General features: G+C 56.4%; 2 protein-coding genes across 10 annotated transcripts; one reads left to right on the top strand and one right to left on the bottom strand.

Moving 5' to 3' along the window:
- Positions 1-1,610: 1,610 nt before the first annotated feature.
- Positions 1,611-5,790, bottom strand: CD164L2 (CD164 molecule like 2). Of its 7 annotated transcripts, none has more exons than XM_070250385.1 (6): positions 5,597-5,789; positions 4,943-5,080; positions 4,771-4,842; positions 4,194-4,238; positions 2,485-2,629; positions 1,611-1,747 (listed from the first exon to the last, which is right to left on the bottom strand). In XM_070250385.1, the coding sequence occupies exons 1-6, from the start codon at positions 5,682-5,684 to the stop codon at positions 1,744-1,746; spliced, it is 492 nt and encodes a 163-aa protein (XP_070106486.1). In that variant the 5' UTR covers positions 5,685-5,789; the 3' UTR covers positions 1,611-1,743. The 7 variants fall into 7 exon arrangements, with proteins under 7 accessions (XP_070106486.1, XP_023491057.1, XP_070106485.1 ...); XM_023635289.2 differs by having other exon boundaries at positions 4,943-5,110; positions 5,597-5,787; XM_070250384.1 differs by having other exon boundaries at positions 1,611-1,937; positions 5,597-5,787.
- A 72-nt stretch (positions 5,791-5,862) lies between these two features.
- GPR3 (G protein-coupled receptor 3) lies at positions 5,863-15,677 on the top strand. Of its 3 annotated transcripts, none has more exons than XM_023635258.2 (4): positions 5,863-6,071; positions 9,195-9,317; positions 11,139-11,254; positions 13,655-14,799. In XM_023635258.2, the coding sequence occupies exon 4, from the start codon at positions 13,660-13,662 to the stop codon at positions 14,650-14,652; it is 993 nt and encodes a 330-aa protein (XP_023491026.1). In that variant the 5' UTR covers positions 5,863-6,071; positions 9,195-9,317; positions 11,139-11,254; positions 13,655-13,659; the 3' UTR covers positions 14,653-14,799. The 3 variants fall into 3 exon arrangements, with proteins under 3 accessions (XP_023491026.1, XP_023491030.1, XP_023491034.1); XM_023635262.2 differs by having other exon boundaries at positions 5,884-6,046; positions 13,655-15,078; XM_023635266.2 differs by lacking the exons at positions 5,863-6,071; positions 9,195-9,317; positions 11,139-11,254 and adding an exon at positions 12,439-12,572 and having other exon boundaries at positions 13,655-15,677.
- The last annotated feature ends 675 nt before the right edge of the window (positions 15,678-16,352 follow it).

Raw genomic sequence — 16,352 nt, 5'->3', positions numbered from 1 at the left:
TGCCAAGATCTGCGGACAAGCCTGTCCATCATGGTGCTGCTTCTAATAACCAAAGTGGAAATGGCCCAACTGGACAGGAGAGGATGCAAATAAATTATCGCCACCTGGACAAGTCAGGGCAAATCTGATCTCTAACAAAAGGGACAGAGTGGCAGAATAATGCGCATAGCACAATTGCATTTTGTATTTTAAAAAAGCTAAATGTGTGCATGTTGTAAATTCACAGAAAAAGGTCTGAAACATACTGTGAAAGATAGTTATTTCTGGGGAGTGGGACCAGGGGAAGAGCAATTCTCACTCTATATAAACTTCTGTATCGTCCTTTTGTTCCTTATAGGCATCTACTACTTTTGAAAAGAAAACATCCAATAAATAAATTTCCTTAACTGGGTGAAAGCCAGCAGGAGATGAGGGCATTTCCTCCCTCAGCCCTGGAGAGAATGGGCATTATCCTTGCCAGCACTTAAGTGCTGGGTGGAGAAGCAAGCAGAGGGTGGTCCAGGCAGGAGAAACTGCCTGTGCAAAGGCTTGGAGAAGAGAGAGAGCAAGGCAGGCTGGGTAACAAGAGGCAGATCCAAGAGGCTGGAGGGGTGGCTCGAGGGGAGGCTGATGTCTGAGAGGATGGGGGGCTTTGGTGAAGTGCATGTGCAGGCGGAGGGGCATTGCCGATGGTGCTGCGACGTGTAGGCAGGCGAGCCCTCTGTGAGGCCAAGGAGTGGCTGGAACTCCCTGGGGACCCCAGAGTCCCTCGGAGCCCTTCCAGCTGCAGTGGGAGACCCTGCGAGGAGGCTTGGCCTGGGGGAGGAATAGATGCCGAAGGCCCCACGGCAGGCTGCACAGATGGAAGGGTGGACAGGTGCCCTGGAATGAAGCTGATGGGGCAAGTGCTGCTCTGAACCTTCCCCGCCTCCCACTGAGATGGATACTGCTGTTGCCCCACTTTACAGGTGAGGAAACTGAGGCCCAGAACTGTTAAAGAACTTGCTCCAGTTCACACAGAGCAGTCGGGCTCCACAGGCTGGACTCTCAACCGTTGCTCTCTATTCTCTCAGCTTCCTCAGACAGTCATGGGATTAAATGTCGAGCTCAGCCACAAGCATAGTTTCCAGCAAGTGCCCCACGGGTGGAAGAGGTTAGTCAGGGAAGACATCTGGGCCCAGGGTTGGGGGTGAAGGGTGGGAGGCAGGCCTGGGCGGGGCTTTTCAGGAGGGCCTGAGTGAGGGAGGCCAGGCACATGGAAATGGCTGTCGAGAGTCCTGGGGGTGTCTCCACCTTGGCACCGGGGCAGAGACCCAACGTCAGCAGCCTAGAGAGCCTGGAGATGCCTCTGCAGGAGTTCTGAAGCTCTGCTCACTCTGGAGTCAGAAAAACCTGGATCCAAATCCCAGCCCTGCCCTGTCCCACTGTGTGACGTTGAGCAAGTCTACTTGCCTTTCTGAGTCGCTGTACCCTCTTCTGTAAAGGGCAGGGGGAGGGAATTAAACACATAGAACGAATGAAAGTATTTTAAAAGGTGACAAAGGCTGAATTCCCACTGAGGAGGAGACGGTGGTCATACCTTCACCCCATCCAGTCCACACACAGCCCAAGACATGGGACATGAAGCACAGTGCTGGAGAGAGTTCCTTTATTTTGGGACAGTGCCCAGGCCAGGTCGGTGGGAAGAGGCTGGCACAGACCCAGTGACAGGCAGGGGGCCCCTCAGGGACGACAGAGGAGACAGCAGGTGGTTGAAGGATGCTCTCAGCTGCAGATACCAGGCCCAGGACAGGAGAGGATGTCAGATATTGGGCACTGAGCCTGCTCAGTGCCTGCAGTGGCCAGAAATTGGTAACCAAAGTTTTTCCCACCCCCAGCGCCCACCAGGGGGCCAAGAGGGCAGCCTCTTCATCCTCCTTCCCCTCAGTGTGGCATCCAGGCCCGGAGGGGGTCAGATTCTGCAGAGGCCAGACAGAGAGGGCACTCAGGGCGGTAGCCCTGCCTCAGCAGGGACCCCCACCCCCAGAGAGCAGGCAGCAGCTGGAAGAGCAAACACTTTAATGGAGGCTGTGGCAACCTGCCCCACAGCACACACGGCACACGGGGGCTTCAGAGCAGCTCGCCTTCTCAGAGGAAAAGCAAACCACACACGACCCAGGCTCCTGCCCGTGGCCACAGAGCTGCAGGCTGAAGGCTCGCCTGGGCTACCACCTACTGGTTCTCCTCCCTGCTGGCAGCATGAGGGGGCAAAGACAGGTGGGCTTAGCCAGGCTCCCAGACACAGGGCCCAGGCTGAGTCCTGGCCCCAGCCATCACCCGCAGAGAGGACCCCACACCTGGAGGAGGGAGAAGGGAGGGGTGTGGCTCATTTGGGGGCCAGTGGGAGGGGTCACTGCCCTTAGGGCTGCCCCATTGAGAAGACAGTGCACTGACACTAAGGGGCAGGAGGGGCAGGAGTCAGGCGGAGAAGTGAGCCGGAACTCTGCTGGCTGGCCAAGTACTCACAGTGTCTGGTAGGTGCTGTCCTTGGCCTTGAGGAAGCGCAAGACAAAGAAGGCCACTGCCTGCAGGCTCAGCACCAGCACTACGCCCCCAATGAAGCTGGCCCCGTCAAAGCCAGGGTTCTGGGCTTCGGGGACCGGGGGGCTTCCTGCAGAGTGGAGGTGATAGCAAGCCTCTGTGGACCAGGATCCCAGCCCCACCCCAATAACTGGCACAGGTCACCGGGAGGCCCCAGTCCTCACTATGGGAGCCTTGAACAGCAGGCTCAGAAGCTCAGCCCAGATCCTGTGGGTAGTTGGGAAGTGCCTGATGAGAGGGACAGTGCCTGGCTGGGGAGGGCAGGGCCTTGGCTCCAGCCCTGGCTCTGCTCCTGACTTGATCTGTGGCTTGATGCCTCTCACACCCTCTCTGGGCCTCTTGATCACATGGACCAGATGGTGACTGAGCTCCCTTCCAGTCTCCGTCTCCCACTCTGGCCCAACAGGGTGAGGATGGACGCAGAACTGGGGGCATCTAGAGCCCCTCGGCTCAGAGTCTCTTTCAGCCTTGGGTTTCAGGGTTCAAAGCCCAGATTCAGATGATGTGGTTTCCTTCTGGACTCCGGGTCCTGAGATCGTGGAGTCACCCACTGTCGGGGTCCCTACTTAGAGAGGGAAGGAGCAGAGGAAGAAGTGGAGGCCCACACCCTACCGAGTGGATAAACGGAGACTAGAGGATGTATGTCAGAGGGAGAAGCTGGGCTCTGAGGGCTAGCCCTGTCCAAAGTCACCCCGCACTTAGGACAGAGCCAGACTTACACCAACTCACCCTGACCCTTTCCCCTGCCCCGCCTTAGGGCCCACGGTTGCCAGGCTGTCTGAGTGGCTCCCAGCTGTCCCACGTTAGCCATCAACTCCCACCAGGGATTCAGTTTCAGGTCCTGGGCCAGGTGCCCAGCACAGGGCAGGGCTGGTGGTGGGAGATCATTCTGGGGCAGTGGACAGGGGCGCAGTCGGGAGATGGGTCTGCCTCCCAGAGGGTGTAGCTTGTGTAAGGGGGGTCTGAGAATATGAAGGGCAAAGGGTGGTCCCAGCGGCAGCTCAGGGAGCCCCAGAGAAGGACACTGGGGAAGAGGAGCAGAAGAGGGAAGAAACGAGCTACACAAGACCCATCTGGGGCTTGAGCCGGAGGGAGCCGAGCCATCAATAATTCAGCCTCCGAGATCACATTTCTGGCTTTAATTAACCAAGAGCCTCTTCAGCCATCCCTGCCAAGCCTGCTGACCTCCAGGCCCTGAGGGCCAGTGGGAACCAAGGGGTGGGGTTCCCACCTCTGTTCTGCCGGGAGCTTGCTTGGTGACCCTCTCTGGGCCCGGAGGTGCAGTAGGTAGTCACTGAGGACATCTTACTGACAACCTGAGCCATACATACTCAGCACCAAGGGCAGGTCCTGAGGGGTCACCCTGAGTCCTCAGAACTGGTGTTGAGAAGGGACAGGAAGCGTCATTTCTTGATCACCTTCGGTGCGTCAGACACTGAACTAGGTTCTACACCCTCAAAATCCTCACAGCAACTCTCTGAGGTAGTACCCAACCCATTTCACAGGTGTGGAAACAGGCTCAGAGGGAGAAGTCACAGGGCTGAGGTCACAGAGCACATTAGGGCTGGAGCCCAGCTCTGTCCTCCCCTGCACCTCTGGTCCTCCCACTGCCCCATTCCTCAGGTAGTGCCTACCTGTTGTGATTGTCTTTGGTTCATAGGTGGGGTGATGGTGGGCAGCTGAAAAGACAGGGAATCCATAACAAACCAGCCTTCCCACCCCCTAACTCCCATCAAGACCCCAGTCCAGGCCAACAGCTAGATTGTGACTCAGACCAGGCCCTCTGTCCCCGGGTCCACGTTCACTTTCAAGCCTTAGTTCACACAGTTCCTTCCACCAGATGTGCCCTCTCTCCCTCTCTACGTTTAAGCATCATCTCTGATGCCACCTCCTCTAGGAGGCCCTCCCCGCACTCCCTTCTGAATTTCCAAAGTGTTCACTATGCTTTCAACTAGAAGAGCTAACTCCCCCATCTCCTCCACACTCCTGTCCCGGATCCTGCGGCTGTACCAATTCACAGATGAGGAAACAGGCCAGAGAGGGGAAGGGACTTCTCAGTGAGCTAAAGGCAGAGTTGAAACTGGACCCTGGTGTTCGTGGCATAGTCCGCTCCCTGAGAGAGGCTGATCCCTTCCTGGAGGGCAAGCTCTGGCTGGGGACACCTCAGCCCCCTCCCTCTAACTTGGCTTAGGCCAGCGGGAGCTCCCTTACCTGGACACGACTCTGAGTGGTTATAGACAGAGCAACCTTCTTTGACCACCTCAGCTGGGGCCACACAGCGTCCTGGTGGGAGAAGGTGCAGGGAAGAGGTCTGGGGAGAGGGGCCAAGGCCCTGGGGTTCAGAACTGGGGGCACTCGACTTGGGGAGGGCTCAACTCCATACCTGGTTCCTCCTGCGGACATTGCTCCCACACACAGCCAGAGAGGTTGTGTGCTCTGCCCGCCTCCACACAATGCTCACAGAGCTTCAGCTGTTTGCAGGCCCCTCGGACAGCTGGCCAGATGTTCCTGCGAAGCAGGGCTCCCCGCCCAAAGCCCAGAGCTCCTTTACCTGGGAGTAGGGTGGGAGTAACTCCTTGGACTGGAGCTACAGCCACCCTCCCCACTACTGTGGCTCTCACCCCTCTGCACACATACACTCACCTGGATCCCCCAAGCCCCACTATACACCTGGAGTTTCCACAAACACATGTTTACACACACTTAGAACCTCCCTGACATTCAGCCAGAGTGTCCTCCCTTTGCATACAGCTGGGGTTCCCAGATGCATTCGGAGCCGCCTCCCCCAGACACACCTGGGGCCCCTTCCCTTCCATACACCCGAAGCTCCCTAATCCCTCACATCTGGAGCCTATATATATACACAGGGCTCCACACACAGCTAGAGCCCCCTTCAACACATCCCTGGAGTCCTGCACACATCTGGAAAGTCCTCTCCCGCCCCCTAAGCCAAGACTGCTCCTGGGCAGGCGCCTGGGTGAAGGGCACGCTCCACCTGACCCTGCCCAGGCCCCAACCAGACCCCGGCCCGCGTTACCAGCCACAGCGAGCTGGGCACACAGGAGGAGGCAGCAGCAGCCGCCACAGAGCGCAGCCCGGAGGGCGCGGGGTCCCGGCGCGGCCATGGGCGCGGGGGCAGGGGCTGGCGGCCGGCGGAGAGCTGGTGTAGCACGTCCCTTCTGGACTCGGCTCGGCCGAGATGTGGGGAGCGAGACCAGGGCAACCTGGGCGTGGCCAGGTAGGCGTGGCTAGTCAGGAGGCGGGGCCAGTGGCGCAACCAGGTGGGGCGGGGTTTGTTGGTTCGGGGCGGGGCCATACAGGGGCGTGGCTACTGGGAGCGGTCAAGTGGGGCTGGGTCCAGGGGTCTGGGACCCGGCTCGGACAAAGGGGGTAGGGTCCAGGACTAATGGCTGACCTGGTCCCTGGATGCCCCCTCCCGCAGCTTCACGAAAAGTCTGCTGATTAGGGAGTTATTCCTACTTCACAGGTGAGGAAACTGAGGCTCAGAAAAGGTGAGTGACTAGTCGGAGGTCACAGTTAGTGGCAAAATCCGGATTTGAAGCGAGGTCTCTTTCCTGCCTCCCCGGCTCGGCGCAGGCGGGGCTTTGTCGAGGGCACTCTCTAACCAGGCCCCACGACTGTGGGGACGGGCTTCAGCTGGTCCCTAGGCTCTGGCTGCCCGTCTCGCTTCACCTCTTCACTCTTCTGCCCCTCAGCCCACCACGTCTGCCTCTGACCCACTACACCCTCTGGCCGAGTCACCCGTCTCATTGTTACTCGGACAATTGGGCCTTTCTGCAGCCTTCCCCTCGGCCTGGTCTCCTGCCCTGGCACGGGCCTTTTCTGGTTCTTCTTCCTCTGCAGCCACTTCTCAGGTTCCTTGGAGGACACCTCCTCTTCCTGTTTTCTCCCCTCCTCCTTTCTTGCCTTCCTCTTCCCTCTCCTCTCCTTCTTGCCCCTCTCCGCTTCTCCTTTTCCTCCTCCCCCTCTTCATCACTGGTGGCCCAATTCAGTCCTAAGCCCTCTGCCACCTCTCTCGGGTCATCTCGCTCGGCCTTTCCTTTGCAATCAGTTCCCATTTGAAAACGAATGTCTCATCTCGGTCTCCAGCCCAATGCTTGCTCCCCAGCTGCCACAACTGTAACTAATAAGACATAGTTAACAATTACCACATACTACTAGAAGAATGTCCATTCTACTAACAGTTTTACTTGCAGGTTCTCATCTAATGTCCACAGCTACCCTCTAGGTATGGGCTTTATTATCCCCAATTTACACGCTGCAGAAGTAAAATCACCTGGCCAGGGGCACACTGTTACAACCAGGTGGGCCAGGATGTGAACCCAGGCCCCAGTGAGACCAGAGGCTGCTCTCCCCTCTGCTGTGCCTCCTGTGGGTCCATCTGCTTCCAGCGCACCTCTCCCTGATGTCCCTCAGGCCCCTGAAACTGCCTTGTCGCTCTTCTCCTCTCAAGGAGGCCCCATCATCCCCTCAGTCCCTCAACTGGAAACCATGGTCTCCTCACCCGCTCCCTCTGTCTCGGCCCCAGATTAAAACCCTGCAGATTCTGCCTCTACAGATCTCCTGGTCCTTGTCCCTCGTCTTCCCTTTCCAGGTTTTACTGCCCCTCGGCCTCCAGGCTCCTCCCAAGCCGGCCCTCACAGTGCAGGGCTCTGTTGAAAACATGGATTTGACCAAGTCTCTTCCAGTTAACAGCTCGGCATCTAAAACGCTGTGATTCTTGGCTCTAGAAGTCTCTCCAGAATGTCTTGGACTCACCCCGACACCTTCCTACCCTCCAAGAAGATAGAACAGCCCTTCCCACAATACACACCTTCTTTTATACCTCCTTGCCTTTATCCCATAGCTGTTCTCTCTCCTGGAGTCTTCTCTTCCTCCCCTGACTCCATCTGCCTGACAAACTAACCCTTCAAGACACCACTAAAGGGCCACCTCCTGCAGGAAGCCCTCTGTGACTGTCTCAGAACAAGGCTGAGCTGCTGCAGCACTCGTCCCAGCTGGTAGATGTGAATCCATCTGCTTTCCTGCACCAGAGCCCTCACCCCCTCACCATGTCTCACCTGGGTGACTGCAGTGGCCTCCTGCCTCTGCACCCCCCTCCAGTCTGTTCTCCACGCAGCAGACAGTGATCCTTTGAAAATATGTCAAATCATATCACTCCCCTGCTTAAGCCCACCCATAGCCCCCATCTCACTGTTTTCTGTGACTTACATGATCTTCCCTCTGCCCACCTCTCTGAGCTCAACTCCTACTTGCCCCCGTGGCTTACTGGGTTCCAGACACACCAGCCTCCTCTCTATTCCTCAAACACATCAACTCCTTCCCTCCTCGGAGACTTTGCATCTGCTGTGCCCTCTCCTTGTAACTCTTCTATTCTCTCTCCAAGTGACTCGCCCCATGACCTCCCTACTTAAAGGAGATCTCCTGCTTATTCTCCATCATGTCACCTCCTTTTTCCTTCAGAGCATGTGTCAAATATATAATTAATTACTCATTTGTTTTCTAGACTGTAAGTTCCATGAAGGAAGGAACCATGTTTATCTTCTTCTGTAGTTAACTGCCTACACACATAAGGGCTTAAGAAGGTGTTTATTAAATAATCATACTGTACCATGTTGTGGCTGTTTATGTACATGTTTGTCTGTCCCACTGGTCTGTGAGACCTTGGAGGGCTCCCTACTCAATATATTAAGTATCTATTTGTAGATTGGCCGTCTCGCTCCATCAGAATGGAAGCTCTATGAAGAAGGCAAGGATTTTTGTTCATTGCTGTATCCTCTGTGCCTAGAACCCTGCCTGGCAAATAGTATATGCTCAGTAAATATTCACTGAATGTTGAAAATGCAGGGATGTGGCTGGATCATCTCTCTGTCCGTAGCACCCATTCAAACCCAAGCCCGGGGGAACTCTCAGTGAATGTTGGCTGAATGAATGAATGGGTTCTGTGCTAAGAATGTGTGCTCTGACGATGCCCAGATTCTCGGGGCTTGGGAAAGGAGCTTGTGTGGATATTATCTGTGTCTCTTTCACACACAAATCCCTTGAGAGCGTAGGTCCCCAGCTTGGTAGCGAGAGAAGAGGTAAGCAAAGTCTTACCTGGAAGTGAGTGCTTATGGCCATCTGGTGGCCACTTGGGGAACTGCAGGTATTGTCAGCCCTAGTCAAACATCGCTCCCAGCCCCTTCTGGGGCTGTAGTGACCTCCTGGCTTCGGATCCCAGCTCTGCCATCTATTGTGTGGTTTGGGGCAGGTCCTTTGGCTTCTCTGGGCTTCACATATGAAATGGGCATGCAGTGTTGTTATAAGCACTGGGCTCTGGTCTGGCACCTGGTGGGTGGGAAGGATTGGAGGGGCTGTAATTGGTGGGGAGGAAGCAAGGAGATAGGGCACAGGGCATGAGGAGGAGAGAAGATGAAGGGCCGCCCCTTCCTCTAGACAGCAGGCCTTTAGGGAAGAGAGATCTGGCTGGCAGTGATGGCCTCAGTTGTCCTGTTGGCATGGGGCAGTTTGGAGCATGAGAGAAAGTGCGTGAATAAAAATCTATAGCCTCACTTGAGTCTCTTGGGTCTCCAGGGTTTCTCAGGGTTACAAATATCCCTGCATTCTTTTCCCAGCCAGCTGCCTGAGAATCGACCTCCATCACCTCCATCGTGAACGACACAGTACTATCCAGATCAGGAAGTTCTGGCTGATCAGCTACTTCAATGGAAACATGGTCATTGACATCTTCACCCCGGGTAGGCAATGGTACCCAAGACAGAAAATTTGGAAAAACTAGCCAAAATGTACAAGACCAAAATGTACAAAGATGTCATCTTTGTATTTGGATTCAGAACCCATATCGGTGGTGGTAAAGCAAGGCTTGGGCAGGATTTACGATTCTTTGGATTATGCAAAGAAAAATGAACCCAACACAAGACCTGGCCTCATGAGAAGAAGACCTCAAGAAAACAGCAAATGGAACATGAGAACAGAAGGAAAGTCAGGGGGCCCACAAAGGTCAAGTTTGGTGCTGGCAAAAAGGAGGAGTGAAGATGCCGCAGTGACTTTGTCTGTGGCGACTGTGCAGATTTTTCATGAGAGGATTGATAAACTATGAAAAAATTTAAAAAAGAAGTATCGTTACCACTCAGAATAGCAGAAGACAGTCTCTCACACACCCCTTTCATGCCAACCTGCCAGCAGCCTTCACCCCTCTCTGAGACCAGCTGGACAGTTGTTGGCACCCAGCTCTGATGGGGGTGAAAGTGGATCCCTGAGGCCTGGGCCACTGCTGCCCCTGTATTCTCCCTCTGACGCCCCCACCTTTCTTGACATGGCACACCTTACTGTTTTCCTTCTCTTTCTCCAGATGCTGCTTTTTTGGTTTAATCATCCAGTCAACAATTGTTTATTGCCTACATGCAGGTGCTGTTCCCCAGCAGAGACTAGAACAGAGTCTCTACCCTTATGGAGCTTACATTCTGGTGGGGCTGACACATAGCAAAAAAAAAAAAAAGGAAAATACATGGACAAATATATAACTTCAGGAGTGCTGAGTGCTCTGAAACATAAGAAAAGGGAGAGAGAGTGATGGGAGGCGAGTGGTCACTTAGGAGAGAGGTCAGGGAAGCCCGCTGCGGAAGACGTGGCTTGGGTGCAGAGACTTGAGTGAAGTGAAGGGGTTCTAGGCAGAGGGAACAGCCAGTGCAAAGACCCAGGAGCAGGTACGCTCTCGTCCCCTTTCTGTGCCCTCACTGGCAGGCGTCCCTGAGGCTCCCCCCCTCTCTCCTCCCTCCCTTGGGCAATGACATCTACCCCTAGAACCGCACTTACTACCTGCACACCTATGCCTCCCACATGTCCTCCGCCTACCAGACATACTATTGGTGGCCAACACAGCCAATGATGTACGGTGCCAGGCCATCCCCATAAGCCTATGAGGTAGATACTAACATCATCCCAATCTTTTTTTTTTTTTTGAGGAAGATAAGCCCTGAGCTAACAACTGCTGCCAATCCTTCCTCTTGCTGAGGAAGACTGGCCCTGAGTTAACATCCGTGCCCATCTTCCTCTACTTTATATGTGGGACACCTACCACAGCATGGCTTGCCAAGCGGTGCCATGTCCACACCCGGGATCCGAACTGGCAAACCCCGGGCCGCCGAGAAGTGGAACGTGCACACTTAACCGCTGCACCACCGAGCCGGTCCCATCATCCCTATCTTATAGATGAGAAAACAGGCACAAAGATCCTAAGAAACTCACTCAAAGTCACACAGCTTAGAAAATGGAGGAATTGGGATTTGAATCCAGTCTACACTCCTGACCACCTCCACCCACTAAGCACTCTAAATTCAACACGTCCAACCTGAGGTGCATCATATTCCTCAGCCCTGACCCTCTCCTCTTCCCATGTACCCTGCCACTGGCCTGTCACCTCCTTCCCCCTGCCCCACACTGACTGTGGGAGCTGCAGTAGTGCTGTGTTGGGGGAGAAGTCGGTGGGGTCTGGGATCTGGGCCCCTCTGCTTTTCTCAAGCCCTAACCTGATCCCTTCTCTCATCGCCATCCCACAGCCCTGGGGGATTCCAGTGAAGATCAAGGCCAGAGAAAGAGGGAGGAGGAGCAGCTAGTCCCCCTCCCCCAGGAGTGGCCCTATCTGTCACCTCTGGAGAAGTCACCGGCTGACGGGGTGAGTGTGGTTCCCCGGGACTAAGGACAGGCAGAGTTGGGGAAGAGGGAGCTCCGTCTCCATGCCCTACCCTGCCAGGATGCCTAAGATGGGAGGTTGAGAGGGGCCTGCCCTGGGGACTGAGCTGCCAGGTTTCTGCTTCCAAGTTCTTCCCGGCTCCCCTTCTCTTGCTGCTTCAGGGAAGTGCTCCCTCCCCTTCCCCCATCACCCTGCTGGCTTTCCAGATCCTTGAATAAATAATTCAGGTTTGAAATCTTGCCAGGCCCACCCCTCCGGTGCTGTGAGGGCGCTATTGGGCTGACATGAGTGACGTCACCCAGTTCCTTATCCCAGCCCCAGCATAACAAGGACCTGCCCCGGCAGCAACTTACCTTCCTGGTCACTGTCAATCCAGACCTGCTACCCTGTCCCAGTCTCTCTGGGGCCCACTCACTTAGTATCTTCATTCCAGGACCCAATAACCCTCATCACTTAGCTTTGTCACTTCAGTACCTCAGCACTTGTGACAGGGTCATGGTGACCTGCAGTCCTATCACCTGGACACTCCATCTTCCCTTTCCCTTGCCACAGCCTCTGCCACCCTGGGATCCCTGAACCCCATTATGCCACAGAGTCACCCTGACACTGCTATGGTTGCTCTGGGGGCTTCCTTCTCTACGTCAGCGTCCCACAGCCACCATCCCCCAGGATCCTGTCACCATGCTCATACCGTCACTGACACCCACTTCCCTGCTCCCTCGTGCTTCTGTCACCATCATCTCAGGGCCCCATCATCTTGGCAACCCCCGTCATCCTCACCGGGGACGCCCATTCAGCCCCATCACTCAATCTCTGTCACCTGAATTCTGTCGGCCTGTCTCTGCCACCCGAGGGTCCCATCATTCCACAGCCTATCCAAGTCCCCTTTCCGCTCCCCCTACACATCCTCTGCAGCCTCCCTGAGATTTCTCCAAGGCTGTCCCACCAGCGCCCCCGAAACCCCCGGCCCGCAGAGGGCGCCGCGTCAAGGACAGCGCGGGCCGACTCGGGAGGGGGCGGGGCTGCGGCCACGGTCGCTTTTTATGAATGGGGGAGCGGGCGGCGCGAGGCCTCATTACTATGCCGCGCGACGCGCCCTGCGCTCCAGCGCGACGCGCCCATTGGCTGGCCAGGCCGCTGACGTCACCGAACCGGTGGCCGGGGGCGGGGCGGGGCGGGGCCGGGTGACTCACGCCGCGTCTCCCGCGGCCGCGGGGGCTTCTCGGGGTCCGCGCACACCTTGCACCGTCCGGACCCGAGCGGAACCTCCCCGCGGCCCAGCCGCGCCCGGTCCCGAGAGGTGAGTAGCGGGACCCGCTGCGGGCGGCAGGCGTCAGAGAGGGCACGCAGGATGCTGGGACGCTGGGCCGGCGAGCTAGCCGGGGTCGGAGGTCGAGACCGGGAACCCAGATTCTGGGCTAGCAGGCGAGGACCCACTGTCCGGATGCTGAGAGCTGTCAGCTGGGTGACCCGACGGGGGATGAGCACTCCTACACGGACCCGAGGTCCTGGAGGGACTGAGGGTCATCTAAGGTTGGGCCAGCAGGAGGCTTCTGGGGCAGGGACCCAGGCGTCCAAGCAGGAGGAGGTGTCTGACTGAGGGATCCAGACATCTGGGCTGCAGGCCCAAGATCCAGTGTCTGGGCAGGAGGGATCTGACTCCGGATCCAGACTTCCAGGAGAGGGTATCTGTTCCAAAGACCCAATGGTTCAGGCAGAGAGAGGGGTCTGGCCTGGGACAGAAGTCTGGGCAGGTGTGTGTTGGAGGGGAGGGGATTTTGGGGGGGCTGAGTTCCTAGGTGTTATTACCCCAGGAGTGCGGGTTGCCGGGGGCGGGGGGGGGGGGGGGCGGCGCGCCGGGAGGGGCGGCAGAAGCTTCACGCGCATTCCCTGGGGGCGGAGCCTGGGGCTATCAGTAATGAGAATCGTGAGGGGTCTGGCAGCCTCGGAAACTGAGCGTCATCCTCCCTCATAGGAAGGGAGCAGCCTTGCCCTCAGTCTTGAGATGTGTTTCCCTCCCCCAGTCCTGGGTCTTTCCCAGCATCTCCTGGATCCTGTGAGCTCCCATTCGTTGATGGGAGTCCTTCATCTGGTTCTCTTGTCGTCACACACGTGGGAGAAAGAGGCCTACAGAACCCAGGAAGTTGGAAGGGACAGTGAAGAGACCCAGGACAGGGATCCTGCTGGCCAGGGGGCATGGGAGAGGACAAAGGCATCCTGGAAGGAGCCCTGGGGCATGAGTTGGGGGACAAGGCATTGGGACCAGCCAGTTATCCTGAGGAGAGACCCCCGCCATGTATCCTGAGGTGCCCCTCACTCCCTCCAGACCCCTCCACCCAGCACTCAGCCCAGCCAGCTTTTCACAGGGCCTTTCTTCTACAGGTACCATGCTGTGGGGTGCAAGCAGCCCCCTGGCTTGGCTCTCTGCTGGCCCAGGCAACGTGAACGTCAGCAGTGTGGGCTCAGCAGAGGGGACCACAGGCCCAGCTGCACCGCTGCCCTCACCCAAGGCCTGGGACGTAGTGCTGTGCATCTCGGGCACCCTGGTGTCCTGTGAGAACGCGCTGGTGGTGGCCATCATTGTGGGCACTCCTGCCTTCCGTGCCCCCATGTTCCTGCTGGTGGGCAACCTGGCCGTGGCAGACCTTCTGGCAGGCCTGGGGCTGGTCCTGCACTTTGCCGCTGTCTTCTGCATTGGCTCAGAGGAGATGAGCCTGGTGCTGGTTGGCGTCCTGGCGATGGCCTTTACCGCCAGCGTTGGCAGTCTACTGGCCATCACCGTTGATCGCTATCTTTCTCTGTACAACGCCCTCACCTACTACTCAGAGACAACCGTGACACGGACCTATGTGATGCTGGCCCTAGTGTGGGGGGGCGCGCTGGGCCTGGGGCTGCTGCCTGTGCTGGCCTGGAACTGCAGGGATGCCCGGGCCACGTGTGGCGTGGTATATCCATTCTCCAAGAACCATCTGGTGGTCCTGGCTGTTGCCTTCTTCATGGTGTTTGGCATCATGCTGCAGCTCTATGCCCAGATCTGCCGCATCGTCTGCCGCCATGCCCAGCAGATTGCCCTCCAGCGGCACCTGCTGCCCGCCACCCACTACGTGGCCACCCGCAAGGGCATCGCCACACTGGCCGTGGTGCTTGGCGCCTTTGCCGCCTGCTGGCTGCCCTTCGCTGTCTACTGCCTGCTGGGTGATGCCCACTCCCTGCCCCTCTACACCTATCTCACCCTTCTCCCTGCCACCTACAACTCCATGATCAACCCCATCATCTATGCCTTCCGCAACCAGGACGTGCAGAAGGTGTTGTGGGCTGTCTGCTGCGGCTGTTCTTCTTCCAAGATCCTTTTCCGATCCCGTTCCCCCAGTGATGTCTAGTCGCATCCTGGTGACACTTCAGCCCTCATCACTACAGAATTCCAGAATGTTAGGTCCTCCAGGACTTCAATCCAACCCTCCAGCTCCACACCCCCAAGACCCAGCTGGTTCTGGAGTTCTAGGACATTGGGTGTTTCACAGTATTCTGTTCAGATCCCTGCAGGGCCCAGCTGGCTCCATGGTTCTAGAATGTTCAGGTGGTCAGGGTTCCACTCAGAAATGTCTCACAGCCTGGCTGGCTTGGAGTTCCAGAATGCTGCTGAGTGTTTTACAGTGCCATTCCAAGTCCCTGATCTTTCCCCTCCCTTGACCTTGAGCATGTCACTTTACTTTCAAGTTTCTGAGCTAAAGAGTCGGAGAGGTTAGTCACTCAGTTGCCTAGACAGGACAAAGGGAGAAAGATTTATCTATATATAAGTGCACAAAGAGAGTATCTATTTATGATTGATTTATTTATTTATGAATTTATTTCTGGGTGGTAAGGGGAAAAAAAAGAGACCCACACCTTGAAATCCAGGCCATACCAGGGTACTCCTAGTCCCCACACCCCCATTTCTGACCTCAGTTCCTAGAGGGGGGAAGGGAGAAAGAGAAACCACGTATTTTGTTATTATTTTTGCTTATTTTTTATCGAAGAGATCATAGAAACCAGAGCCTTCTCCCCAGGCCCGCCCCCCTCGGGTTTGCAGGGGGAATACACCAGCCTCTGGTTTTTTATTTTTTTAAGAAGCCATCACCTGAGCAACCGAGAATTCCTCTGCGCTGGGGGCCGGCTGCCCTCTGGTGGCCATTTTGGGGAAACTGCAGCCGGGACCAGACCGCGCAACCGCCCCAACTCCACTCCAGCCTGCTATCCAGTGCCACACAACAGGGGCTTGGGACCAGGCCTCACCGTGCGGTGCCCTAGAGGAGGCAGTGCGCGAGCCAACGCCACCTGACCCCTCTGCCAACCGGGGTATGGCTCCCAGTGCTTCCCTATTCCTGTCCCTGACCCAACCTTCAATAAAAAATGATTTTGTGATAAATATGTTTCTGTGAGTGTGTTTGTGGAGAGGGTGGAGTGGGGCCTGATGGGGGAGAGCCTGGAATAGGAGTATTAGGCAAGGACTGGGGGCCTGAGTGCTGAAGACCCAAGGTGGAGTGTGGCTGGCAGGTGACACCCCCTCTCCAGGATGCCAATCTGATGGGCCCCTCTGCTCAGACTCAGGCACCTCCCCCTGGGGACAGGAACCAGGGGGCTGGACCCTTCCTGGGTTGAGGATGCCCACATCCTTCCCACATTAGCTTGAGTCTGGGGCTTTGGCATGAAGTATGTGTTCAAAGCACGTCAGTTGCCTTGATAACAATAGCCCCTTCTAACCACAGTGTTGACTGTGTGCTGGGCACCGTGCTATGTGTATGTTACCACATTCATGCCTAGCAAGCACCCATGGCACAGGTAATATCGTCTCCATTTTACAGATGAGGAAACTGAGACTGAGAGAGGGTGGATGACTGGCCTAAGGGAACACCTGTGTCTAGAACCTGTGCTCTGCCAACTGACCGATGGCCTTTTATCTCCTTCTTTCCCAAGCCTGGGACTTAGGACATTCTGGACCCTGACTTGTGTTGGGGTTCATTCTCAGAGCCAGCAGCCAAATTTGGGAGGTGGTGGGATGGGGTCTGGTCATTCTGGAGCTGAAAGAGCTTCTTTCTATGCA

The sequence above is a fragment of the Equus caballus genome, chromosome 2, assembly GCF_041296265.1.
Source record: "Equus caballus isolate H_3958 breed thoroughbred chromosome 2, TB-T2T, whole genome shotgun sequence".
NCBI lineage: Eukaryota > Metazoa > Chordata > Mammalia > Perissodactyla > Equidae > Equus > Equus caballus.
Note: the sequence above shows the minus strand (reverse complement) of the source record. Positions and strands in the feature narration are given on the sequence as shown.